Source organism: Somniosus microcephalus, chromosome 31 (genome assembly GCF_052327205.1).
Source record: "Somniosus microcephalus isolate GS21.2 chromosome 31, FLI_Smic_1.0, whole genome shotgun sequence".
NCBI lineage: Eukaryota > Metazoa > Chordata > Chondrichthyes > Squaliformes > Somniosidae > Somniosus > Somniosus microcephalus.
Window position 1 is genome coordinate 31,988,421 of NC_141017.1, and position 26,733 is coordinate 32,015,153.

General features: G+C 48.9%; 1 protein-coding gene across 1 annotated transcript in view; it reads right to left on the reverse strand.

Moving 5' to 3' along the window:
* The window catches only part of notch3 (notch receptor 3), a 433,532-nt gene that overhangs the window by 13,310 nt on the left and 393,489 nt on the right, over window positions 1–26,733 (reverse strand). The window contains exons 16-29 of the mRNA XM_085971744.1: window positions 25,762–25,881; window positions 25,426–25,578; window positions 24,246–24,474; window positions 21,126–21,327; window positions 19,914–20,067; window positions 19,058–19,242; window positions 17,228–17,360; window positions 15,412–15,663; window positions 13,745–13,857; window positions 9,429–9,994; window positions 7,546–7,896; window positions 6,578–6,726; window positions 4,741–4,957; window positions 1,505–1,607 (exon numbers count right to left, since the gene is read on the reverse strand). Of these exons, the coding sequence (XP_085827870.1) occupies window positions 1,505–1,607; window positions 4,741–4,957; window positions 6,578–6,726; window positions 7,546–7,896; window positions 9,429–9,994; window positions 13,745–13,857; window positions 15,412–15,663; window positions 17,228–17,360; window positions 19,058–19,242; window positions 19,914–20,067; window positions 21,126–21,327; window positions 24,246–24,474; window positions 25,426–25,578; window positions 25,762–25,881 (2,927 nt within the window). The remainder of the gene's footprint in view (window positions 1–1,504; window positions 1,608–4,740; window positions 4,958–6,577; window positions 6,727–7,545; window positions 7,897–9,428; window positions 9,995–13,744; window positions 13,858–15,411; window positions 15,664–17,227; window positions 17,361–19,057; window positions 19,243–19,913; window positions 20,068–21,125; window positions 21,328–24,245; window positions 24,475–25,425; window positions 25,579–25,761; window positions 25,882–26,733) is intronic.

Below are 26,733 nucleotides of genomic sequence, written 5' to 3' on the forward strand. Positions count from 1 at the left end.
GCTCGAGGGGCTGAATGGCCTCCTCCTGTTCCTATGTTCTGCAACATAGTTACTAATGGCCTGGCACAAACCAGCAGAATGTTTATTTGTGCTTCATATTCTCCCCCATCCCTATGGAAATATAGAAACATAGGAACAGAGGAACAGGACAGGGGAGTAGGCCATTCAGCCCCTCGAGCCTGTTCTGCCATTCACTCAGATCATGGCTGATCTGCACCTCACCTCCATAGCCCTTTGATATTTCTTACCTAACAAAAATCTATTGATCTGTCTTGAAAATTTCAATTGACTCAGCATTCACAGCCTTTTGGGGGGGAAAGTGAGTTTCAGACACCATTTGTGTGAAAAAGTGCTTCCTTTCTTGAATGGCCTTGTTTCTAATGTTAAGATTGTGCCCTCCGCACTTGACACTGTGACTTCTTGCTTTTGGCCTTGATGCCAGACAGGGAGCTACAGGTACAGAGAGGAATCTTCTTTCCCCTCAGGAAAGGACAGAAAACCTGAGGCAATGTCAGTCTGTTCTCGAACATCTCCCAGCAACATTGCCATAGGCCTGTGTGAGGCAATGGAGACCAGAGCTGGGAGAAGAGAGAGACAGGAAAATTATAAAAGAAAAAATAGGTTAAAAAATGAGTAACTCATCAGGGCTTAACCTACCTCAAGTGGATGTCGCAATGCTAGCAAACTGGCAGACACTGCGAAATAACTTGTAGATTAGTTCAAAAGTATAAAAGTGGGGAGAGAGGACGTGAGATTTCCAAACTGTACCAGTCACTCCTAGGCCAGTTGAAGTAGATCTCCACAAACGGGCTAACAATGCACCTTGTCCATTGCCACCAGTATGTTTGGGGTTTCACCAATAACATAGAAACATAGAAGATAGGAGCAGGAGTAGGCCATTCGGCCCCTTGAGCCTGCTCCGCCATTAAATGCGATCATGGCTGATGATCCAAGTTCAGTACCCTGTCCCTGCTTTCTCCCCATATCCCTTGATCCCTTTAGCCTTAAGAACTAGAAGCTGTAGTGATGAGTACAGGGTAGAGGGAACTAGGGGTTCAGCAGATGTAGGGCTCAGTGTAAAGTTCCCTCTATTTTGCCCAACAAAGTACCTCAACACCAGCCTTAAAAGAGCGGTACTGACGACACAAGTGCCATTTCCCACAGCAGCCAGGGTGCCAATTAGTGCTACTTCAAACTAAATTGAGACTGAATCACATTTCATGTAGGAGCATGGCCAGCAGAGAGAGAGAGCGACACACACACACACACACACGCACACGCACACGCACACACAACACACGCACAAAAATTTGGTCCCATCAGTCTAGGCTGGAAAGGAACCTATGTCCCAGAGTTGAAGAGGGTGTGCTCAAACTCAGCGAAAATTTCATGACTCATTATCTGGGTAACACCCCATACAGACTGCGGAGTCCTGCAGGGGTGGAGAAAGTTGTGGTGATGAGGAACTTGCCAAGTGTAAGGTGGAAATGGAGAGAGTCCTCACCTTGAGTCGCTTCGCCTCGGGGCACTCTGTGTCCAGCCACTGTTCGGTCTGGAGGTCCCGCTCGCTGATCAGACCCTCCTCCACCATGGATTTGGTGATATGCCTGGTGAGAAAACATTAGGACGTCAGTTGTGAAACTGCCTAAGGGGGACCCCGAGCTTCCGGTCGCCTGTCATTTCAATTCACCGCCCCATTCCCACTCAGACCTCACCGTCCGTGGCCTCTTGCATTGTTCCACGGAAGCTCAGCGTAAGCTCGAGGAACAGCACCTCATCTTCCGATTAGGCACTTTACAGCCTTCCGGACTCAATATCGAGTTCAACAATTTCAGATCATAACCTCGGCCCCTATTACATTTTTATATATTTTTTATCCACACTTTTGGTTTGTGCCTTTTCCTTTTTCTCTCTCCCGCATGGCAGCTGTCTCTCATTCTGCCAGTGCATTTCACACTTTATCTAGAGCCATCCTTTGTCTCTTTACCTGTCCTATTACCATCTCGTCTCGCCTTGAATATCTCTTAATGTCTCCTCACCTCTCACAGTACCTCTTTCATCCCCTCCCCCATTTCCCAGTCCCCAAACCTGCTTTTCAATGTTTCATTTCCTGCTTTTTTCTCAGTTCTGACGAAAGGTCTTCGACCTGAAACGTTAACTCTATTTCTCTCTCCACGGATGCTGCCCTGGCCTGCTGAGTTTTTCCAGCGTTTTCTGTTGTTATTTCGGATTTCCAGCATCTGCAGTTTTTTTCCTACCATAAAGTAGGTCTCCTGCTGTCAAGTCTCGTGGGGCCAGAAAAAGACTCTTGGAATCATATCGCAGCAACGGTGTACGTGAGACCACACTGCGTGGCCGCGTTGGGTTCTCAGTGGAAGCCAGTGTCCATAACCAAACATCCAAATGCCCGCACTTTCCTGCAGGGTCCAGTGGGTAGCAACCGTGAAGGAGAACCCTGGCTGATTTTTCTGTATTTATCCAGTACTTTTCACATACTCAGGATTCCCAAAAGCACTTTATAGCCAAACAATTATTTTTTGAAATGCAATCACTGTTGTTATATAGGCAACTACGCCAGTCAATGCACAAAACATGGTCCCACAAACAGTAAACGAGATAAATGACCATTTAATCTGTTTCGGTGGTGTTGGTTGAAGGATAATGTACTCCCTCCTCTACAATATAGTACCATGGAATCTTTTACATCCAACTGAACGGGCCTTAGTTTAACAGCTCACCCGAAAGCCGGGACTTCCAACAATGCAGCACTCCCTCGATACTGCACTGAAAGCTCAACCTGGCAATGTACTCAAGTCCTGGAGTGGGGCTTATGCCTCACAATTCTGACTCGAGAGAGAGTGCTATCACTGAGCCAAACTGGCACTCAACTATAACAAGGATACCCATCCCCCCAAACCTTCATAACAACAGAAAATGCTGGAAAAACTCAGCAGGCCAGGCAACATCTGTGGAGGGAAATTAGAGTCAACGTTTTGGGTCAAAACCCTTTATCAAAACTAAAGAGGCACAGGGAATGAAATAGATTAAGAGGCCAGGCTGGGAGAGAACAAAAGAGAAGAGACATTAAGAGGTATTCAAAACAAGACGAGGTAGTGATAGGACTAGTGGAGACAAAAGACAGCTCTAGATTAGGTGTGAAATGTGCTGGCAGAATGGGAGACAGCTGCCATGTGGGAGAGAGAAAAAAAAGGAAAGGGGGGGAGGGAAAAACCAAAACAAAGGTGTGGATAAAAAATATAAGTAAAAATGTAATAGAGGCCGAGGTTATGATCTGAAATTGTTGAACTCGATATTGAGTCCGGAAGGCTGTAAAGTGCCTAATCGGAAGATGAGGTGCTGTTCCTCGAGTTTACGCTGAGCTTCCGTGGAACAATACAAGAGGCCAAGGACGGTGAGGAATGGAGCGGTGAATTAAAATGACAGGCGACCGGAAGCTCGGGGTCCCCCTTACGGACTGAATGGAGGTGTTCCGCAAAGCGGTCACCCAATCTCCGTTTGGTCACCCCAATGTAGAGGAGACCCCAAACCTTCACCCTGGTGGCCAATCAGAGCAAAGCACGATGCAGCAGGGTGACAATGGGCACGGCCAGAGCCTTGCCAAGGCCAAATTGAACATTCCAGTCACCTTGTTTCTGGCGCGGATAGTGACCCCTGTGTTTTGGCATTTTTTGCATACACGGGGCACAACGCTGCCTGGAACACTCTTTCCGATGCAGTTGAAGCAGTGCGTGAAGATTCACCGCTAGGATTCCCTGCAGATGCTAAAGGGACATTACCTTCATGTAAACGTGTTTGGCTGATGGGAAAAAGGTTTGCATGGAGACCTTAAACCAAAATTCACACTGTTCACGTCAATGGCCTTCCCTGGTCCACAACCCTATTAAGCTTTGGGTAAAAGGAGTTCCGCCTGACAGCCCTCGTCACTCATAATCCCCTCCCCCCATCCCAGGCAATTAAACCCATCACCATTGTGAACAATCCCCAGTATCAACTTAATCATTCCACACGATAATCTTGAAACTTACTTCATCTCAGTGTCTGTTCTTTTTCAAACAGCTTAACTTTGCCTCATAACTTAAATGCTCCTTCGACCTGGAGTCATCCTGGTTGCTCAAATGGGGAGGTGGAACCCTTTGAAAAGTATTGACACTTATGCTTTGCTCCTGTGCTTGATTAAAATGCAACAGAGCAATATTGATACACAAATCTTCTGGGTACAAAATGGCTGCTAGAATCACTCAATTAGTGCGACTTAAATGACAACTTGCCTCGCCTCCATTTTACGATTTGACTTTGCTAATCAATGTTTCTCTGAACTTTCCGCTTTCATTCCTCCCAAGCTCCACATATTCCATCATGCTCTGGCTCCTTCATGTTTCCGTACAGTGTTGATTGAAACCAAGACTTAATCCGACTCCGACTCTGAATCAATCTTTCCACGAACCTAAAAATTGTGAACTCTCCGCCTTAGCTTTTAAAACTCATGTTTGGGGTCAGCTCACCTCCCTGACTTCAAAACTTAGGGGCCACCTCGCAACATCTTGATGCACCTCGTCTTATCTTCTACTCTTTGCAACCTTGGTGCTGTCCCACACTGAGTTTCGGGCCCTTCCACTAGATGTCTCAGTAAATAAAATGAGAATGCCAGGGGACGATCGCAGTAAAGAGCCTCTGTGGTAACTTTGCCAAGACCCACTAATTACAGCCTATGATCCTTACTTCATCCCCAGCGCGTCCTGTCCCACGGGCTCCCGCCTGTTCTTGTTGCTGCTGTCCTTCTTGAGGGTGAAGCCCTCTGGGAACCACAGCAAGCTCTGCTCCCGCTTGCGCCTCGCCACCAGCACCCCGAGGATCAGGATGACCGTGAGAATCACCGCGGCGACGATCATTAGCGGCAGGAGGTTCATGGGGAGCTTCGGCTTTGACAGGTGCTCGCCTGGGGAGGGGGTTAAAAAAAAAACACAAAAGAAGTGTGAGGGAGGGCTGGGGTAAAGCGGAATATTCATCGCAGTGACAAGCTGTGAGAGGGGAGCCAGTATCGAGACAGTCGCTTGGCCCAGTACTTCAGAAGATGCCACAAACCACCATGGCGAGGTCCCCAGTGGTTCGTGGCCAGCATTGAAGCCTTGATTAAATTATAACCATTTGCTCTCCGCTATTTGTCACATTTAGGCTCACAATGAAATGAAAATGATGACTTTTAAAAGCAGAGTTGTAATTATCGCTGATTGGAGGCTGTAATGTCCTCACGGCAGACAATATGGATGCACGATTCACAGACGGGCTATAATAAGAGAATTAGATTGCAGTTAGGAGGCAAAATGATAGGGTTGCTGAGACCACGGTACCGTAAACAATGGTATATACGCCCCGCATCTATATTCAGTAACAAAATCAACAAGGCTTGAGCAAGGACTTGAGGAATTTGTTCTTTTCTCAAAGGGTACATGATAGGTTTTTTATTATTCCTTCCTGGAATGTGGGCGTCGCCGGCAAGGCCGGCATTTATTGCCCATCCCTAATTGCCCTCGAGAAGGTGGTGGTGAGCCGCCTTATATAACGGAGTGGCTTGCTCGGCCAGTTAAGAGTCAGCCACTTTGCTGTGGGTCTGGAGTCACATACCGGCCAGACCGGGTAAGGGCGGCAGATTTCCTGCCCTAAAGAACATTAGTGAGGATAGGTGAAACGGGCTCCCAGAAAATGTAGTCAATTCTGAGTCAATTCACAGAATCACAGAAACCCTACAGTGCAGATAGAGGCCATTTCAGCCCATCGAGCCTGCACCGACACATATCCCACCCGATCCCCGTAACCCCTACACCAACACATACCCCACTCTATCCCCGTAACCCCACGTATTTAATCCCCCTAACACTAAGGGTCAATTTATCATAGCCAATCAACCTAACCCGCACATCTTTGGACTGTGGGAGGAAACCGGAGCACCCGGAGGAAACCCACGCAAACACGGGGAGAATGTGCAAACTCCACACAGACAGTCGCCCGAGGCCGGATTCGAACCCGGGTCCCTGGCGCTGTGAGGCAACAGTGCTAACCACTATGGTAGTTTGAAAAGGATCTTTAGCTATCCACAAAAGGGATTGAGGTTTGGTGAGGTACCTAGCAGTTCTGTTTAAGTGACGCGTGGACGAGCAAGAAAGCGTCGAGCTCTTGGGTGGGTAGGAGGAGCCCATGATTGAGGCAGCTGTGCATCGCCATTGGAAGGAGTGCACTTGATGGTCCGAATGGTCTTTTTGAAATAGGTTCTTGTGCCGCATTCAGATGAACCAGACAAGCAGGGAGCTGTGATTTATAAATCCCATTGTATAGTGTTCTATTAATGAACACAGTGAAAGTACAGTCATTGCATTGACTTATATAATTCACTGCACTTGTCTCAAGTACCAACCTGGTTAATAGTCTCAGAAGTAGTCATTTCCCCATAAGGAAGGTTTACAGAGACGGACCCATGCCTTGAATTTCAATCAAAGATAATTTGAAGGAATAGTTTCGCTTGTACTCAGATTTTAAAGTTATTAGAGAGTGAGACACTTACTGTCGACGTCCTTGATGGGATAGGGGAAGTGCAGGTTACCAACCGCAGACAAAGCACCAATGTAGGCAGCCGCACTCTCTGCTGTTTGGAAGCATTCACCTGCTCCTTGGAGGCACAGGCGATTATCAATCTCGAGATTCACCTTTGACCTGCCAAGACAGAGCAAAACCTCAGACTGTACCACAGGGAATGGATCAGATCAAACAATAATTTAATTCAGAAAAAGTTAAACAAGGAATAAGGCGTGGTTGCTCTGTGTCCTCTGACCTTCTCCCTGGCTACTTCTGTGTCCTCTGACCTTCTCCCTAGCTACTTCTGTGTCCTCTGACCTTCTCCCTGGCTATCTCTGTGTCCTCTGACCTCCCTAGCTACTTCTGTGTCCTCTGACCTTCTCCCTGGCTATCTCTGTGTCCTCTGACCTTCTCCCCGGATACTTCTGTATCCTCTGACCTTCTCCCTGGCTACTTCTGTGTCCTCTGACCTTCTCCCTGGCTATCTCTGTGTCCTCCAACCTTCTCCCTGGCTACTTCTGTGTCCTCCGACCTCCTCCCTGGCTACTTCTGTGTCCTCTGACCTTCTCCCTGGCTATCTCTGTGTCCTCCAACCTTCTCCCTGGCTACTTCTGTGTCCTCCGACCTTCTCCCTGGCTACTTCTGTGTCCTCTGACCTTCTCCCTGACTATCTCTGTGCCCTCTGACCTTCCCCCTGGCTATCTGGTATATTCATGTCCTCTGGGGCTTTTCCTCTAGTTGGAGCTCACTTATGCTCTACCTGGTCCTCCGCTCCCCAGCCGGCCCCTCCGCTCTATACCTGGTCTCTCTCCACCTGGTCTTTCTGTGTCCTTCCAACTTTCTCCATCTCTACCAACCTCTGTACGAAGGGTTTTTTAGGGAACCCTTGAACGGTGGGGGCGGGGAAAGGAATCCAAGCTCCATCCAAGCCAAGTGGGGACTGCCGAAATCTCTTACCCTATGATTTCTTGTCCAAGCTCCCGCGGCACCCTGCCCAGTGCCACCGAGCGCCTCTTGAGTCGCGAGCTGCTGCCATAGTATGGATAGATCATGTACTGCCCGCTGCTGTCGAGCTTGAAGCGCAGGGTGGCGCGCAGGATGGAGCCCAGTTTCTGCAGGAAGTTGGTGCTGCTTTTCAGCAGCTCGTCCGGTGGCAGCAGGACGATGACAATGAGGGTCCCTTCGGCCAGGCGCTCCGGCACATCGGGGGCGCAGTCCAGGCCGTCCCAGCCGCACTCCTCGTTGTTGCAGCCTTGGTCGCAGTGCTTGTCGGCATAGTGATCGGCACAGTACTTCTCGTAAAATGGGCTGGCATCAAAAAAAAACACACACACAGGGGTTACTGAGAAAATCCAGACACCACTTCTGCTGGTCGGGTGAGCAGATCTCATGGGTGAGCGCACTGTGGACAAGAGCGTTATACCATGCAATTCATGATGTATTATTCTGCTGCTACGGGGCAGCTGCCTTCAATCTAACCCGTCCCCTTTACTGCCGCAAAGTCTAATTTATTGAGGAGCCACATCCTGGGGTCAACTGTAGGATAATTGCTGTTAGCCACATCCTGATAGCAAGATCAGCACAGACAGAGGTCAGGGAGTGATTTGGTATTTGTGTGTGCGCGCTTGAGTGTGTGCACACCTGAGTGTGAATGTGTGTGTGTGTGTGAGTGTGTGTGAGTGTGAGTGTGAGTGAGTGAGTGTCTGTGAATGTGTCTGAGAGCGTGTGTCTGAGAGCGTGTGTCTGAGAGCGTGTCTGAGAGCGTGTCTGTGAGCGTGTCTGTGAGCGTGTCTGTGAGTGTGTGTCTGTGAATGTGTCTGTGAATGTGTGTCTGAGAGCGTGTCTGTGAGCGTGTCTGTGAGTGTGTGTCTGTGAATGTGTCTGTGAATGTGTGTCTGAGAGCGTGTCTGTGAGTGTGTGTCTGAGAGCGTGTCTGAGAGCGTGTCTGTGAGTGTGTGTCTGTGAGTGTGTGTCTGTGAGTGTGTGTCTGTGAGTATGTCTGTGAATGTGTGAATGTGTGAGTGTGCCTGTGAGCGTGTCTGTGAATGTGTGAGTGTGTGAGCGTGTCTGTGAATGTGTGAATGTGTCTGTGAGCGTGTCTGTGAATGTGTGAATGTGTCTGTGAGCGTGTCTGTGAATGTGTGAGTGTGTCTGTGAATGTGTGAATGTGTCTGTGAGCGTGTCTGTGAGTGTGTGAGTGTGCCTGTGAGCGTGTCTGTGAATGTGTGAGCGTGTCTGTGAGCGTGTCTGTGAATGTGTAAATGTGTGAGTGTGTCTGTGAACGTGTCTGTGAATGTGTGAATGTGTGAGCGTGTCTGTGAGCGTGTCTGTGAATGTGTGAGTGTGTCTGTGAACATGTCTGTGAATGTGTGAATGTGTGAGTGTGTCTGTGAATGTGTGAGTGTGTATGTCTGCGTGTGCGTGTGGGGAGAAGACAAAGGAAACTAGGGAGAAAATAGTTTCGGAAGTGGGTGAAGAAGCAAATAAGAAAAGGTTAACATAACCAGGGGAGAAGACTTGAAGAACCGTGATGGGCCATCACCACATTATGTAAATACTGTGTGCTTGAGAATGTAATAGGACAACAGGTACGCACAACAGTAGTCAAGGACCAATAGGTTTAGGCCCAGGCTATGGCGCAGTGTCACATTCTGGTCAATTTGAGAGAGTAACAGCGAGAAAGAGAGAAAGATATACAGAGTGAGAGAGAGAGAGAAAAAGAGAAGTTAAGTGATCTGGGATTGAAAGCTGCAGTCGCTGAGACATTAGACTGTATTAACCACCAATGCTAACCGGCTGACCGGTCCCGGGCGGCTGTGCAGCTCCGTGTCTGGACTTACTTGCAGGTCCTCTCTTGGTTCTGACAGTCAAAGTTGTCGTACAGGCATTCGCGGGTGTTGCAGAACTCGTCGCAGATGTTGTTGTTGAAGTAGCGCCAGCAGTGCTGGAAGCTGCACTCCTTCCAGGGGTCGTCGACGGACAGCGAGCAGTCGCCCCCGTCCCACTGGCAGGCGTGCGTGTTGCACTCCCGGTCGCAGTAGCCGTCGCCCGCCCTGCCGTGGCACTCCCGGACGGAGCAGGCCGGCTCCTTGGTGGGAGGGGTGTACCTCCGCAGCAGCTCGCAGTGCCTCCCGCCAAACTCCTTCGGGCACCGGCACTGGTAGAAGGGGGGCTGGCGGCTGGGCTTGCAGACGCCGCCGTTGCGGCAAGGCTGGCTGCCGCAGGTGGTGGTGGTGGTGGTGTTGCTGTTGTTGGTGGCGGTGGGAAGGTGGCAGGCCAGGCCGGCGAAGCCTGGGGGACAGGTGCAGCGGGCTCCCAGGGGAGAGTCGATGCACAGCTCGCTGTTCTGGCAGGCCAGCTCTCGGCAGGTCAAGATACTGCGCTCGCAATTTGGCCCAGTGTAGCTCTGCAAGGAAAGGACAAACGCGTATTAATACTCTCGAGTTGGCTTCACAGCCATCCAATCATCGAGGAATGGTTCAAGCGCCATGTCGCGCAACGGTTCAAGCGCCATGTCGCGCAACGGTTGTGTTACTGGACGAGATGCCCCGTGTCCGAACTCGCATCAAGTCCCGTTCACCCATCACCCCCCCTGTGCTCGCTGACCTATACTGGCTCCCGGTCCGGCAACGCCTCGATTTTAAAATTCCCATCCTTCTTTTCAAATCCCTCCGTGGCCTCGCCCCTCCTTGTCTCTGTAATCTCCTCCAGCCCTACAACCCTCCGAGATCCCTGCGCTCCTCCAATTCTGGCCTTTTGCTCATCCCCGATTTCCATCGCTCAACCATTGGCGGCCGTGCCTTCAGTTGCCTGGGCCCTGAGCTCTGGAATTCCCTCCCTAAACCTCTCCGCCTCGCCCTCCTCCTTTAAGGCGTTCCTTAAAATCTATCTCTTTGATCAAGCTTTTTGGTCACCTGTCCTAATATCTCCTTCTGTGGCTCGGTGTCAAATTTTCCTTGATAAATACTCCTGTGAAGCACCTTAGGACGTTTTACTACGTTAAAGGCACTATATAAATGCAAGTTGGTGTTGTTGTAGTAATCCTTAGGCTTCGACTGATAATTCAGAGAACGCGAGTTCAAATCCCACCATGGGGGGTTTGAGAATTTGAATTTAGTTAAAACAAAAATCCGGAAATAAAAAGCTGGTATCGGCAAAAGTGACCACATAGCTGTGGGACTGCCACTAAAAAACCAACCGGTTCACTCATGTCCTTTAGGGGAGGGAAACCTGCCGTCCTTACCCGGGTCTGGGCCTATATGTGACTCCAGTCCCACACCAACGTGGTTGACTCTTAACTTCCCTGTGAAGTGGTCGAGCGAGTCACTCAGTCGTATCAAATCCGGGCAAATGGGGACGAGCAATAAATGCCGGCCTTGCCAGTGACGCCCGCATGCCGAGAATTAATCAAGGAAAAAGTACGGGTTCCCTATCAGCTCCATCGGACCGCATTCCGCTTTTACTGGGGTTCATTAGAGGCTGGTTACCCTCTGCCACCTTGCTCAAGTGGCCACTCTTCCTGGGTTGGTCCTGACAATTGGTGTCGCTGGGCGATCCGACTGTTGGGCGCAAGAGGCTTTCCCAACCGAGCCTCATCCTGTCCTCGCCCAGCAACCAGAGCCGTGGGTAGCAACCAGGAGCAGGAACCCTGTCTGATCTCCCCTCCCTACCCCACTCAGGGGCACCAAGGTCAATTGTAATCCTACCCCCACCTCAGCCAAGATTAGCTAACTCAGCACAGTTGGGGAGAGCGCTTCCATTTGTGGGAAAGACCATTGGGGAAAATGTTTCTCCATAAAAAAATAACCTAGAGGGAAAAATTTGGGGGGTTGGAGTTGAAGTAAGTAAGTGAGCAAGAAAGTAAGTAAGTAAGGGAGCAAGTAAGTAAGTAAGGGAGCAAATAAGTAAGGAAGGGAGCAAGTAAGTAAGTAAGGGAGCAAGTAAGTAAGTAAGGGAGCAAGTAAGGAAGTAAGTAAGGGAGCAAGTAAGTAAGTAAGGGAGCAAGTAAGTAAGTAAGGGAGCAAGTAAGTAAGGAAGGGAGCAAGTAAGTAAGTAAGGGAGCAAGTAAGTAAGGAAGGGAGCAAGTAAGTAAGTAAGGGAGCAAGTAAGTAAGTAAGGAAGCAAGTAAGTAAGTAAGGGAGCAAGTAAGTAAGTAAGGGAGCAAGTAAGTAAGTAAGGGAGCAAGTAAGTAAGGAAGGGAGCAAGTAAGTAAGTAAGGGAGCAAGTAAGTAAGTAAGGGAGCAAGTAAGTAAGTAAGGGAGCAAGTAAGTAAGTAAGGAAGCAAGTAAGTAAGGAAGGAAGTAAGTAAGTAAGTAAGGGAGCAAGTAAGTAAGTAAGGGAGCAAGTAAGTAAGTAAGGGAGCAAGTAAGTAAGTAAGTAAGGGAGCAAGTAAGTAAGGAAGGGAGCAAGTAAGTAAGTAAGGGAGCAAGTAAGTAAGTAAGGGAGCAAGTAAGTAAGTAAGGGAGCAAGTAAGTAAGTAAGGGAGCAAGTAAGTAAGTAAGTAAGGGAGCAAGTAAGTAAGGAAGGGAGCAAGTAAGTAAGTAAGGGAGCAAGTAAGTAAGTAAGGGAGCAAGTAAGTAAGTAAGGGAGCAAGTAAGTAAGTAAGGGAGCAAGTAAGTAAGGAAGGGAGCAAGTAAGTAAGTAAGGGAGCAAGTAAGTAAGTAAGGGAGCAAGTAAGTAAGTAAGGGAGCAAGTAAGTAAGGAAGGGAGCAAGTAAGTAAGTAAGGGAGCAAGTAAGTAAGTAAGGGAGCAAGTAAGTAAGGAAGGGAGCAAGTAAGTAAGTAAGGGAGCAAGTAAGTAAGTAAGGGAGCAAGTAAGTAAGTAAGGGAGCAAGTAAGTAAGTAAGTAAGTAAGGGAGCAAGTAAGTAAGGAAGTAAGTAAGTAAGTAAGTAAGGGAGCAAGTAAGTAAGGAAGGAAGGAAGTAAGTAAGTAAGGGAGCAAGTAAGTAAGTAAGTAAGTAAGGGAGCAAGTAAGTAAGGAAGGAAGGAAGTAAGTAAGTAAGGGAGCAAGTAAGTAAGTAAGTAAGTAAGGGAGCAAGTAAGTAAGGAAGTAAGTAAGTAAGTAAGTAAGTAAGTAAGTAAGGGAGCAAGTAAGTAAGTAAGGAAGGAAGGAAGTAAGGAAGGGAGCAAGTAAGTAAGGAAGTAAGTAAGTAAGTAAGTAAGGGAGCAAGTAAGTAAGTAAGGAAGGAAGGAAGTAAGGAAGTAAGTAAGGGAGCAAGTAAGTAAGTAAGTAAGTAAGTAAGTAAGTAAGGGAGCAAGTAAGTAAGGAAGGAAGGAAGTAAGTAAGTAAGGGAGCAAGTAAGTAAGTAAGTAAGTAAGGGAGTAAGGAAGTAAGGAAGTAAGTAAGGAAGTAAGTAAGGGAGCAAGTAAGGAAGTAAGTAAGGGAGCAAGTAAGGAAGTAAGTAAGTAAGTAAGGAAGTAAGGAAGTAAGTAAGGGAGCAAGTAAGGAAGTAAGGGAGCAAGTAAGTAAGTAAGGAAGGAAGGAAGTAAGTAAGTAAGGGAGCAAGTAAGTAAGTAAGTAAGTAAGGGAGCAAGTAAGTAAGGAAGGAAGGAAGTAAGTAAGTAAGGGAGCAAGTAAGTAAGTAAGTAAGTAAGGGAGCAAGTAAGTAAGGAAGTAAGTAAGTAAGTAAGTAAGTAAGTGAGGGAGCAAGTAAGTAAGTAAGGAAGGAAGGAAGTAAGGAAGTAAGTAAGGGAGCAAGTAAGTAAGGAAGTAAGTAAGTAAGTAAGTAAGGGAGCAAGTAAGTAAGTAAGGAAGGAAGGAAGTAAGGAAGTAAGTAAGGGAGCAAGTAAGTAAGTAAGTAAGTAAGTAAGGGAGCAAGTAAGTAAGGAAGGAAGGAAGTAAGTAAGTAAGGGAGCAAGTAAGTAAGTAAGTAAGTAAGGGAGCAAGTAAGTAAGGAAGTAAGGAAGTAAGTAAGTAAGTAAGGAAGTAAGTAAGGGAGCAAGTAAGGAAGTAAGTAAGGGAGCAAGTAAGGAAGTAAGTAAGTAAGTAAGGAAGTAAGGAAGTAAGTAAGGGAGCAAGTAAGTAAGGAAGTAAGTAAGGGAGCAAGTAAGGAAGTAAGTAAGGAAGTTAAGTAAGTTAGCAGGTTAGTAAGTAAGGAAGTAAGTTAGCAAGTTAGCAAGTAAGGAAGTAAGGAAGTGGGGATTTTCGTGGCACTCACCGGTTGACACTTGCAGGTGTAGCCGAGCGGTGTGTTGACTGTAAATTTGCAGTGGCCCCCGTTCTGACATGGCTGAGACTCGCACATGTTGATGACGCTTTGGCACTGCCGGCCTACGAGAGAAGAGGAAAAAAAAACACAGGATGAACCGGGCTGTCGGGATTGCGGTGGGGGGGGCGGTCGAAGGGTGCCGGTGCTTGCAGAGGTTGAAGGGCCACCGTCATTCATCACAGGCAGAGGGAGCAGCCGGGGCAACCTTGCATCATAATTACTTGTTGCAACAGCGTCGCACGCAAGTGATGACATGACATTCTCACATTTCAAGGTAAAGTCACCTCATCGCAGTCTTTCCTGACAATTATACCCTCAGTGTTCTGGTATCATCCTAGTAAATCTTTTTTGCAATTTCTGTAGAGCCTCTATATCCCTTTTGTAATATGGAGAGCAGAACTGTGCACAGTACTCCAAGTGTAATCTGGCCAAGGTTCGATACAAATTTAACTTAACTTCTCTGCTTTACAATTATATTCCTCTAGAAATGAGTTTTATTTATACTTTTTATGGCTTTGTTAACCTGAGTTACTACTTTTAATGATTTGTGTATCTGGTGTCGAAGTGATAAACACAAGAGGGAGAAGGGAATAGAAGGATATGCTGGTAGTGTGAGATGAAGTAACTAGAGTGGGAGGAGGTTCGTATGGAATAGATGGGCCGAATGGCCTATTTCTGTGCTGTAAATTCTACGTTCACTGCTCTGGTTTTGGGAAAGTGAACTGCCACACCACCCACCACCCCAAACCCCTTTATATTCTCAATGGGCGCCATTCTTCATTGAAAACTGAGCAGAAACGGAGCCAATACACCTGGCAGAGCTCACAAGTGCGGCTGCACTGCTGGTAATCCAACGCTTTTAACCTTCAAAGAGCAACTGATGGGACATCAGCATGTGTGTAATGTAAAAGCACTTTAAAAAGTGTCAGCATCTCGGGTGAGTATGTGTCAGAGAGAAAGACAGCGATTGGATTAAGTGTGTGTGTGTGTGTTTGTGTCAGCGAGAAACTGGATTATTGCAAACAACTCTCTGGTGTGAGCAAGAGAAAGCAAGAAAGAGAGATGAAGACAGGCTGGATTGGAGTGTATATATGGGTGTATTCAAGAGAGTAAATCAGAACGAGCGGGCATGCAAAATTGGGTTATTGTGAGCAATGCCACGTGCAATTGGGAAAGCGAGCAAGAGAGAGAGAGAGAGTGCGGGCGCAAGTGTGTTTGACAGGGTACAGGAAACTCTTTATTATCCGGCACCAACGGGACCGGCGTGGTGCCGGTTTCTCAAAAAGTCCGGATTACAGAGAGGTATAGTTAAAAGGTACGAGAGCTCCGTACACAGCAACAAATCCAGGCTTCCCTGTTGCTTAGCAACATGTGCAGGAACTCCGGCCACAGACCAAGCGTCCCTGTTGCTTAGCAACAAGTGCACGAACCCCAGTTACACGGCCACAGATCCAGGAACTGCCACTAATATGAAGTAAAACTTACCTGAACCTACTCCTGAATTTTGCCGGTTAACAGAGATTTCTGGTTATTTTAGGTGCTGGTAAATCGAGAGTTTCCTGTAACTGGGAGAAATGATTATCAGTGCCATGCTAGGGTACAGTTGTCGCACTGACCTGTGAAACCGGGCTTGCACATGCACTGGTAATCATTAGGCAGCTGGACACAGTCGATGGTCGTCTGTGGGTTACAAGGGTTCGACAGGCACTCGTTGATGTCACCTTCGCACCGATCGCCAGTGAACCCTGGGGGGCAGTTACAGGTGTGCCCTCCGACTCTATCCATGCAGGTCCCGTTATTCATACACTTGGGCACGTTTGCGCCGGGCGAGAGGCCACAGTCATCTTCGTTGATCTCACAAAGTACACCTGAGAGAAAAAAACAATTAGAAGTGGTCAGAGATAGCCGACGCGTGGCAGCAAAGACTTCGCAACAAGTTGCGGCAGAATCGAGGTTGGGTAGAGTAGAATGATAAGGGGTCGGAGCGAGGTGCGTGGGCCCATGGCTATCCTGTTGTATGATCCTTACACGCAGCCCTATGTCGAGAAAACTCACGCGTAAAGAACTTCCCGGGATTCACGAGCAATTATTTAGCCAAAGCCATTCACGGTACCTCTCCTTGAATGGAGCTAAAGTTCCCAAATGACTTTTGTAGCATTTAAAATCAAGCTTACATTGTCTATTCTTGCTGAGATTGAATGTTATCTCCCTACGCCATATGTTATCTTCCAGTTCCAATGTTATCTCATCAACCTTTGCTTCTTATCTCTTCCTGAACAATGACTTTACTCAGAAGTGTCACTGTGATTGGTATTAAAAACAAACATATCTCTATTCTTACATATCCAAAAAGGAAATTCACTACAAACGTGAGTCTCTAAGCTGTTAAATGTGAGGTATAGTCCAAGGGACACCAGTTAACATTTGCAATCCTTACACCTTGTCACAGCACTTCCCCATCACCCCAGAGAGCTGGGCATAGGTAGGTCTAGCTCCTACAAGTGCAAGGTAACCAGGTTCGCATCTCTCCAGGATGTTATTCCAGCAACACAACGTGGTCGGGTTCAATGTGGGCGCCTTGTTCCTGGAGGTGGTTTAACTCCAGTGGCTAGATTTGGTTTTACTGCTGCTCACAACATCCCAGCTCAGAGAGTCTGGGATCGGAACGGCGGAAAATGGAACCAAGGTCAATTCAGAACCCATGTTTAATCTTCAATTAACCCGGGAATATTGGACAACTTATGCAACCCAAATCCTTTTGGTCGCCTTATCTGAGGAAGGATGTTCTTGCCATGGAAGGAGTTCAGCAAAGATTCACCAGGCTGATACCTGGGATGGCAGGAATGACGTATGAGGAGAGATTGGGTCGATTGGGCTTATACTCGCTGGAGTTTAGAAGAATGAGAGGGGATCTCATTGAAACTTATAAAATTCTGGCAGGACTGGACAGACGAGATGCAGGGAGGATGTTCCCGATGGTCGGGGAATCCAGAACCAGGGGTCACAGTCTAAGGATAAGGGGTAAGCCATTTAGGACAGAAATGAGGAGGAATTTCTTCTCCCAGAGAGTGGTGAACCTGTGGAATTCTCTACCACAGAAGGCAGTAGAGGCCAATTCATTAAACATATTCAAGAAGGAGTTGGATATATTTCTTAAGGCTAAAGGGATCAAGGGGTATGGGGAGAAAGCAGGGACCGGGTACTGAATTTGGATGATCAGCCATGATCGCATTGAATGGCGGAGCAGGCTCGAGGGGCCGAATGGCCTACTCCTGCTCCTATCTTCTATGTTTCTATGTTTCAACTCTGCTCTTGTTCTTGTGCAACACTGCGTCTGATTTAGCTCAGTAATCACCTCCTGCCTCTCCCTCGGTAACTGGCCCTGGCCTCTTACTTACGAACCCGTTTACGTGCGGATCCAAGCAGTCTTACCCAGAGTTCCTGGTGGGCAGGAGCAGATGTAGCGGCCAATCAGGTCGAGGCAAGTGCCTCCATTCTGGCATGGGCTTGACTCGCACTCGTTCACCTCCAGTTTGCAGGTTTTCCCCTTGTATCCCGGCATGCACTGAGGGAGAGAAGTCAAAGTTCAATTCATTTTTATTGACCCGACGAATGCATCTCTTACAGCTTGACGTGCAGCGATTTTTTTTCTGCTAGTTTGCCAGCTGATGGCAGCAGGACACTGGCACACCCATGTACGATGCCAGAATGGGATGGGGCGGGTTGGAGCCTGAAATTCCCGAACACAGAACGGAGCGGCGTATAGTTCCTGATTGAGAGGAGCATAGCAACGATGGGGGGGGCTGCGAGTACGCTGCCCCCTCCTGGTGAGTGGATAAGGAGCAGCTCAGACAGACACCTATCTACCAAACTTTAATAATGGCGATGAGGAAATGAGAGAGAGAAAGAGAGAAAGAAAAGAATGAATTTGCATTTCTATAGCACCTTTCACAACCTCAGGACATCCCAAAGATGCAGGAAGGATGTTCCCGATGTCGGGGGAGTCCAGAACCAGGGGTCACAGTCTAAGGATAAGGGGTAAGCCATTTAGGACAGAGATGAGGAGGAATTTCTTCACCCAGAGAGTGGTGAACCTGTGGAATTCTCTACCACAGAAGGCAGTTGAGGCCAATTCATTAAATATATTCAAGAAGGAGTTGGATATGTTTCTTAAGGCTAAAGGGATCAAGGGATATGGGGAGAAAGCAGGGACAGGGTACTGAATTTGGATGATCAGCCATGATCTCATTAAATGGCGGAGCAGGCTCGAGGGGCCGAATGGCCGACTCCTGCTCCTATCTTCGATGTTTCAAAGCGCTTTACAGCCAATGAAGTACTTTTTTTGAAGTATAGTCACTGTTGTAACGTCGGAAACGTAGCAGCCAATTTGCGCACAGCAAGCTCCCACAAACAGTAACGTGATAATGACCCAGATAATCTGTTTCTAGTGGCGTTGGTTAAGGTATAAATATTGGCCCCAGGACACCGGGGAGAACTCCCCTGCTCTTCTTCGAAATAGTATCATGGGATCTTTTACGTCCACCTAACCGTAGAAGGGAGAAATGCAGAGTGCTAGAAAATTTAAATACCTTAAAATAGGCAGAAAGAAAATAAGTTAATAGACAGAAAGGCATCATACAGAAGACAAGTGTCTTTATAGAGAACACTGGGTCCGTGAGATCCCCTGGACTGGGTTTCCATCGCCTGAGGGGATCGCGGAGGAATTTTCCAGAGTATTTTACCCGTATCGGCCCTGTTTTTTTTTGCCTCTTCCAGGTGATTTTATGGCTGCGGTGCATCTTGTAGATGGTACACACTGCAGCCACGGTACGCCGGTGGTGGAGGGAGTGAATGTTTAAGGTGGTGGATGGGGTGCCCATCAAACGGGCTGCTTTGTCCTGGATGGTGTCGAGCTTCTGGAGTGTTGTTGGAGCTGCACTCATCCAGGCTTTGCGTTAAAAATTATTCAAAAATTCCAAAGTAAATCTGACAGAAAAACAAGATACACAAAAACGCTCGGAATACACAGCAGGCCCATTAGCATCTAACAAGGGGAAGACAAGTTAAGAACGATTAACCTTTCTTCACAGACTTGCTGTGCATTTCCAACATTTTGTTTCTTAGAGGAATGGTAGGGGTTTTGTATTAATATTACAGAGAGCAGTAACTCCCAGAGAGTTTGCAGCACCTGCTTGTAGGTCCTTTGCTGGTGGTATTTAAAAATGAGACGCAGCACTGTGCTTAATTTGAGTCACTTCTCACCTCGCACACGTAGCCTCCAATGAAGCTCCTGCAGGTGGCGCTGTTGTGACACGGGTTGGAGACACACTGGTCAACCTCGGTCTCGCAGTAGCTGCCGGTGTAACTCTTGGGACAGACGCAGTAATGCGCGTTTCCAGCGCTGAAACACGAGCCTCCGTGATGGCAGAGCTGAGTTGCAGCCACTCCTTTTGTGAGGAAACGAAAACGCATTTTAACATTAAAAACTGCAAGTATTTCTTTTCACGTCTGCTCTCTTTTTTTAAACCCCCCACCCCCCGCAGAATCGACATGATTCTAAGCAGAGGAATCAGTGTGCAAGCAACATGATTCAGTATACGCGGCAGGGGCTGCTTTAAGGTGTGGGAGGTTTATTGTCGGGGACTGGAGCGCTTTCCCACTTCTGGCGTTCAACGTCAGTGATGTAAGAAAACTTCTAGGCACTTGGTCTCAGCGTTAAACAAAGCTTTAATCAACTGTTTTACAACATGGCGATCTAGTTGTGTCCTTCACTAGTTCCTGTTAAAGAATGTCCTGCGCAAGCTGGGCCCGTGCCCGAGTATTTATACTCTCCCTGGACAGCGCCACCCGCAGGCCGCTCAGTATTATTTCATAAGTCTTTCTTTCATGAATGACTGATTCACGTCAGTCAGCATCAAGCGCTCCCAGGTCAGGTACAGTGTAGCACAGTTGGAATGAAGCTCCCTTTACGCCAGTGCGTCTTGTGCGACATTTCCAATCTCCATGCCAGTCATAGGCCTGGCTTCAGGCTGGGCTGGGCTGGCTCCTCAAGGTTGTTCATGCATTATCCAACCAACATGTCACGTCGCATGGGCGCCTGAACACTCGCTCCTCCTACCTCGCTGCGCCGCTGCCACTTCGCACGACACGTTGGGGATGTCGCAGTAGCGTCCCGTCCAGCCGCTCGCGCACTCGCAGGTGAAGGACACCCTCGTTGGCCGGCACCACCCGCCATTCTTGCAGGGGGACTTGCTGCACCAGTCCGTAGTGATCTGCGGGAGGAACGGGAAAGGTCGCTGTCAAAGCCGCAAAGGTTTATTCAACCATTTCTTTTGCGTGAATGCCTCGGCATTCCCCACTTTGTAAGCGAGTGCTCAGAGACGGGCGAGAAGGAGCAGCCCAGGTCCACCCTCACCGCCTCCACCCGGACAGTATCGCCGGTGTCCTGTGATACGCAAAGATGGCAAGGGATACAGATACACTCAGACCACGGTTAATGGGTACAGTCACACCGTGGTTAATGGGTGAGGTATTGGAGGGTGCCCATGGAATCGTAACAGAGCATGAGATACAGAGAGAGAGATACAGAGAAAGAGAGAGAGAGAGTGGAAGGAGAGCATGAAAGAGTGAGTGAATGAAAGAGCGAGGGGGAGAAAGAAAGTGAGAGAAAGCTAGAGACAGAAAGAGAGGGAGGAAGCAGAGGGAGAGAGGGGGAGAGAGAAGAGGGGGAGGGAGGAGGGAGGGAGGGAGGGAGAGGGGGAGGGAGGGAGGGAGGGAGTGGGGAGAGAGAGGGGAGGGAGAGGGGGAGGGAGGGAGGGAGAGGGGGAGGGAGGGAGGGAGAGGGGGAGGGAGAGGGGGAGGGAGTGGGGAGGGAGAGGGGGAGGGAGGGAGGGAGGGAGAGGGGGAGGGAGTGAGAGGGGAGGGAGTGGGGAGAGAGAGGGGAGGGAGTGGGGGAGGGAGGGAGGGAGAGGGGGAGGGAGGAAGGAGAGGGAGAGAGGGGGAGAGAGAAGAGGGGGAGGGAGGGAGGGAGGGGGAGGGAGAATGGGAGAGGGAGAAGGGGAGTGAGAAGAGGGGGAGGGAGGGAGAGGGGGAGGGAGTGAGAGGGGAGGGAGTGGGGAGAGAGAGGGGAGGGAGTGGGGGAGGGAGGGAGGGAGAGGGGGAGGGAGGAAGGAGAGGGAGAGAGGGGGAGAGAGAAGAGGGGGAGGGAGGGAGGGAGGGGGAGGGAGAATGGGAGAGGGAGAAGGGGAGTGAGAAGAGGGGGAGGGAGGGAGAGGGAGAGAGAGAGGGAGGGAGAGCGAGAAGAGGGATGTAACAATAAGCAAATGCTCACCTGACACCGGTCACCTGTGTACCCATGGGGACAGGTACACCTGTAGGACTCCAGCCCATCGATGCACACCCCGCCATTCAGACATGGCTGGGAGTCACACTCGTCAATATCATACTGGCAATTGGAACCAGTGAAGCCAGAGCGGCAGTGACAGCTGTACAGGTTAATGCCGTCTATACAGGTCCCTCCGTTGAAACAGGAGCTGAGAGAAAGAAAGAGTAAAATTAACATTCACCCATTGTTTTGAAGCAGTGGTTCAGGTTTTTTTCCATTGTGGAGAGTATGCCAGAATGTCTCAGACAGTCACAGTCTACAGGCGCAATAAACCAACTGACTGTTGGGAGATACCCAGCAGCTCCAGAATATTCTGCAACATATGTTAAAGGGTACTAATTTGATAAGAACAATAGTGTAGCACTGTTGATGGATTATGGAGATTCACTCAACTGTGCGACAGTCAACCTGTCATAAGTATCGGGTAACCGAGCAAGATGTGGTTAATGAACCCGAGCTACAATTATGCGGCAATTTCCAAGTTCATGTACTTCAATTTCTCTTGTCGATCTATCCTGCTAGAAAGAACATGTGTGGGGCCATCAGGATTAGGCTGGGGCGTGATATTCCCACAGTTGAGTACGAAAGACTTGCATTTCTATAGCGCCTTTCTACATCAGGACGTTCCCAAGCGCTTTACAGCCAATGAAATACTTTTTGAAGTGTAGTCACTGTTGTAATGCAGGAAACGTGGCAGCCAATTTGCGCACAGCAAGCTCCCACAAACAGCAATGAGATAAATGACCAGATAATCGGTTTTAGTGATGTTGATTAAGGGATAAATATAAGCCCAGGACACCGGGGAGAACTGCCCTGCTCTTCTTCGAAATAGTCGGTTTAACGTCTCATCCGAAAGACGGCACCTCCGACAGTGCGGCACTCCCTCAGCACTGCACTGGAGTGTCAGCCTAGCTTTTTGTGCTCAAGTCTCTGGAGTGGGACTTGAACCCACAACCTTCTGACTGAGCCACTGTAGCCCTGGTAACATTCACTGTCTGGGCACACATGAACAATTGGCAGGTAGGTGAACTAGCTGAAGGGCTGTTGGCATCCGTACAAATGCACCTCAACATGAGTACGATAGCAAAATACTGCAGATGCTGGAAATCCGAAATAACAACAGAAAATGCTGGAAAAACTCAGCAGGCCAGGCAACATCCGTGGAGAGAAAATAGAGTCAACGTTGACTCTATTTTCTCTCCACGGATGTTGCCCACCCCAACATGAGATTGGGCTTTCAGGAGATCAGGTAAGAAAACTAGTGAGGGGAGGGGGATATGACTGCGGGGAGCCCATGACTGGGGGAAGTAGTGATTGCATTAAATACAAGTTGTGTAGGGCTTGGAACTTCCTTTAAGAAATAGAAATCCATCCACATGACCTGATTTTTGGAGCGAGTTCTTTTTAATCATCTACCGGCTGAAAGGGTCAAGGCAGGGCTGATTATTCATTTAACAGGCACTGGAAGAGATGGCCACAGCCCACGGCAGCAGGTCCTGGCACGGTGCCAGTGTGCAATTATCGACTGTTCAACGGGTGGAGCTCAGACATTCACAGCTCTTGATCAGCCAGCTCGACCGCTCAAGGCGGGCCAGCAGCACTTCAACAGGTGGTCAGTCTCTGGTTCTGATCTTTATTTCTCGGATAACTATCTCACGGATCACCTCGAGCAAGACTCATTTCTTCAACTGTGTGATTCAACTGCATCATCGCTGTTTTACCAGTAATTGTAAATTCTAAATACAAGTATAGCTGTTCTGGCAGTGGCTTCTCAATGCTCCTTATTCTTTATTCCATGACCTTCTAAAGGGGATGCTTTCAAATGGCCCACGGGCAACTACTGACCGAGTCAGTGAGGTCCTTAACAGACGAGTCTGCTTTTCTGTTGTTCAGTTTTTGCTCATCCAAGTAAGGGAATGTCAATGCTGGAGAATGGAACGCATTCTGCTCGAGGCCACGCAAGGTCAGGTACATCATGGTTGTGTGTCAGCTGTGGCTCAGTGGGTAGCACTCTTGTCACTATGTCAGAAAGTTGGGGGTTCAAAGTCCCCACTCCAGAGACTTGAGCACAAAATCCAGGCTGACGCTCCCAGTGCAGTGCTGAGGGAGCGCCGCGCCGTCGGAGGTGCCGTCTTTCGGACGAGACGTTAAACCGAGGCCCCCGTCTTCTCTCTCAGGTAGATGTAAAAGGTCCCACAGCACGAAGAAGAGCAGGGGAGTTCTCCCCGATGTCCTGGGGCCGATATTTATTCCTCAACCAATATCACTAAAACAGATTATCTGGTCATTATCACATTGCTGTTTGTGGGAGCTTGCTGTGCGCAATATGGTTGCCGCGTTTCCCACATTACAACACTTCAGATTTATTCCATCGGCTGTAAAGCGTTTTGGGACGTCCAGAGGGTGTGAAAGGCGCGATATAAATGCAAATTCTTCTTCTATAGCTGTAGGCAATGTGTCCTCTAATTTTATTTTGGGTGCGTGGTCCCTGTAAATTTGCTGCGCGGCCGCGCGTGGGCAGTATCTTTCCCAGCGGCGGCGGCTGCTGAGCGGCCTGCACTGGACCTCCGGGTTGGTGCGTGGCTGCGCACCGTAGGGGGAACATTGGCTGCAGGTCGATTCTACCCAATGATGGGCCTCAGTCCCAAACCTCAGGATCGGTCTGATAAATGTCCCGTTTACCACACCAGTCATCCTCTGGGTGAGGTTGGCAACTTGTGCAATACCAACTTGCGCCATACTGAGGAGCGGTTCCGTACTGTGGGCCAGTACCTACTGATGTAAGAAAACTACTAGGCACTTGGTCTAAGCGTTAAATAAGGCTTTAATTAACTGTTTTACAACATGGAGATCTAGTTGTGTCCTTCACTAGTTCCTGTTAAAGAATGTCCTGAGCAAGCTGGGCCCATGCCCGAGTATTTATACTCTCCCTGGACAGCACCACCAGCAGGCTGCCCAGTATTATTTCATAAGTCATTTCCACATGAATGGCAAGATTCACGTCACCTACTATCTACTGGACTGAGACGGCCTGAAAGCTCGTGTTAAGAGGCAAATCCCGCTCACCTCTCCGTGCAGTCTGGGATATTGTTCTCACAGTGCAGTCCATTGAACCCAGCTTTACAGGTACAGGTGTAACTGTTGACATAATCCGTGCAGGTGGCCCCATTGCGGCAGGGGTTGCTCTGGCACTCGTTGATCTCGTCAGCGCACCGGGTGCCCGCGAAGCCTGGCAGGCAGTTACAAACAAAGGAGTTGATTCCATCCAGACAGGCACCGCCGTTCAGACAGGGGTCTGGGAGGAGGAAAACAGTCATTAGTGCCTATGCTTTATAGCAGACCCGGATCAAAGCAATAACTTGCATTTCTCTCGCGCCTTTCACGATCTCAGGACGTCCCAAAGCGTAATTTTGTAATGTTGGAATGTAGGAAATGCAGCATCCGATTTGCACACAGCAAGCTCCCACAGCAATGATATAATGACCAGATCGTCTGTGGTTTTTTTTTTAAGTGATGCTGGTTGAAGGATAAATATGGGCCAGGGCACCGGGCAGAACTGCCCTGCTCTTTTTCGAAATAGTGGCCGTGGGATCTTTCGCGTCCGCCTGAGAGGGCAGCCGGAGCCTCGGTCTAACGCCTCATCGGAAAGACGGCACCTCCGACAGTGCAGCACTCCCTCAGCACTAGCACTGGGAGTGTCGGTCTCAAGTCTTTGGAGCGGGACTTAATCCGCAACTTGATAACAGTGAGATACCATTCAACAACAACAACTTCCATTTATATAGCGCCTTTAAATGTAGAAAAATGTCTTACTAGGAGGGGGTGACTAAAAAAATTGGTCAAAGAGATAGGTTGTAAGGAGGGCCTTAAAGGGGGTCAGAGAGACATAGGGCAGTTAATCTAGAGCTTAGGGCCTAGACAGCCGAAGGCACGGCCGACAATGGTGGTGCCGGGGGATTTCTGGATGCACAAGAGGTCAGAGTTGGAGGAACGCTGAGTTCTTGTGGGGCTGGAGGAGGCTACAGAGAGGGGGAGAAGTGAGGTCATGAAGCGATTTGAACATGAGGATGAGATTCTTATCTAGGGATTGAATCCGGGATCTCTCCTGGTCTATTTGGCTTGGTTCCCAGCTGCAGGGTGCCTTTAATGCCGGAGACCGAGGGTGCAAACAATTAAAAACTTCTATATTGCTACAATGGGCCCCGGGCGTCAAACACTCAGCACTGCAGCTCTCGTAGATACTCACTGGGAGTACAGTCATTGATGTCAGTTTCACAGTCACGCCCTGCAAAGCCCGGTCGACACGCACATATGTAGTTTCCCAGCGTGTTGGTGCAAGAGCCTCGATTCCGGCAAGGGTTGGCCGCACACTCATCAACATCCACTTGACAGATCCGTCCTGACGGGGTAGGGGAGAGAGAGAGAGAGAGAGAGAAAGAGAAAGCGATAAGAAACACTGGTCACTCACTCCATTCGTCAGGGAGTGCTCGCAGTGCACTCGACCGCCTCGCTAAATTATCGTCCTTGTACCACACTGCCGGGAAAGGGGGTGGGGGGGGGGGTGGTTTCACTGCCTCGTTACCTTGCCATCCCTCCGCACAGGTGCACACAAAACCCTCGTAGTCGGGAGTGTGGTCGCAAACGCCCCGATTCTCGCACGGGTTGGGCGAACACGGAACCAGCACCTTCTCGCAGTTTGGTCCTGCGGGCAGAGAAAGCAGCACATTCACCGGTGGATTAATGAGATACGCACAAGAGCAGTGTTAACGGGACTCGCTCCTTCAACCCACCTCACCTCCAACAAGAAATGCACTCTGGGATTGAGGCAGGCACGGAAAACCCTTACACGTGAAACTCTTACACATGAATTTTAAGGCGATTGACAAAAGAACCCAGGGCCGAGATGAGGAGAATTTCTTTACACAGCGAACTGTTGTGCCTGAAAGGGCGGTGGAAGCAGATTCAATAGTAACTTTTAAAAAGGAATTGGATAAATACTTGAAGGGGATAGAGCGGGGGAGTGGGACTAATTGGAGAGCGCTTTCAAAGAGCCGGCACAGGCACGATGGGCCGAATGGCCTCCTTCTGCACTGTAAGATTCTGTCATTCTATGAATCCAATGCAAATTTACCCTTCCTTCATTCAGTCTGGACACGGCCTGACCAAAACAATGATTAATGCTTCCCCCAGTAACAGTGACTCTGCTGACGAGGCAGTTTATAACGGACTAATACCACCAAGCAGGCCCCGGGCTCAACTTCCAGTCTGTTGATCTCATGCAGGCACCGGTAGGGGTGTTATAATTAGCCCCGGCATCTCTGGGCTAGGAAGTTGGGGAAAAGTCAACCAGGGTTCCCTGTTGCTGATCACTATCTGGTGGACAGCAGTGTGTGGATATTAGAAGACTGAATCAGACTCTCCAACATGCACGGACAATGGCCACTGGGGTAGCCAGCACCTAACCTCTCCCAGTCCTCATCTTAAACCAAGGAACATGAAGGAACGTGGCTGAGTGTCTTCTATTTACCTTTCCTTGCCTGCACCTGAATGTCTC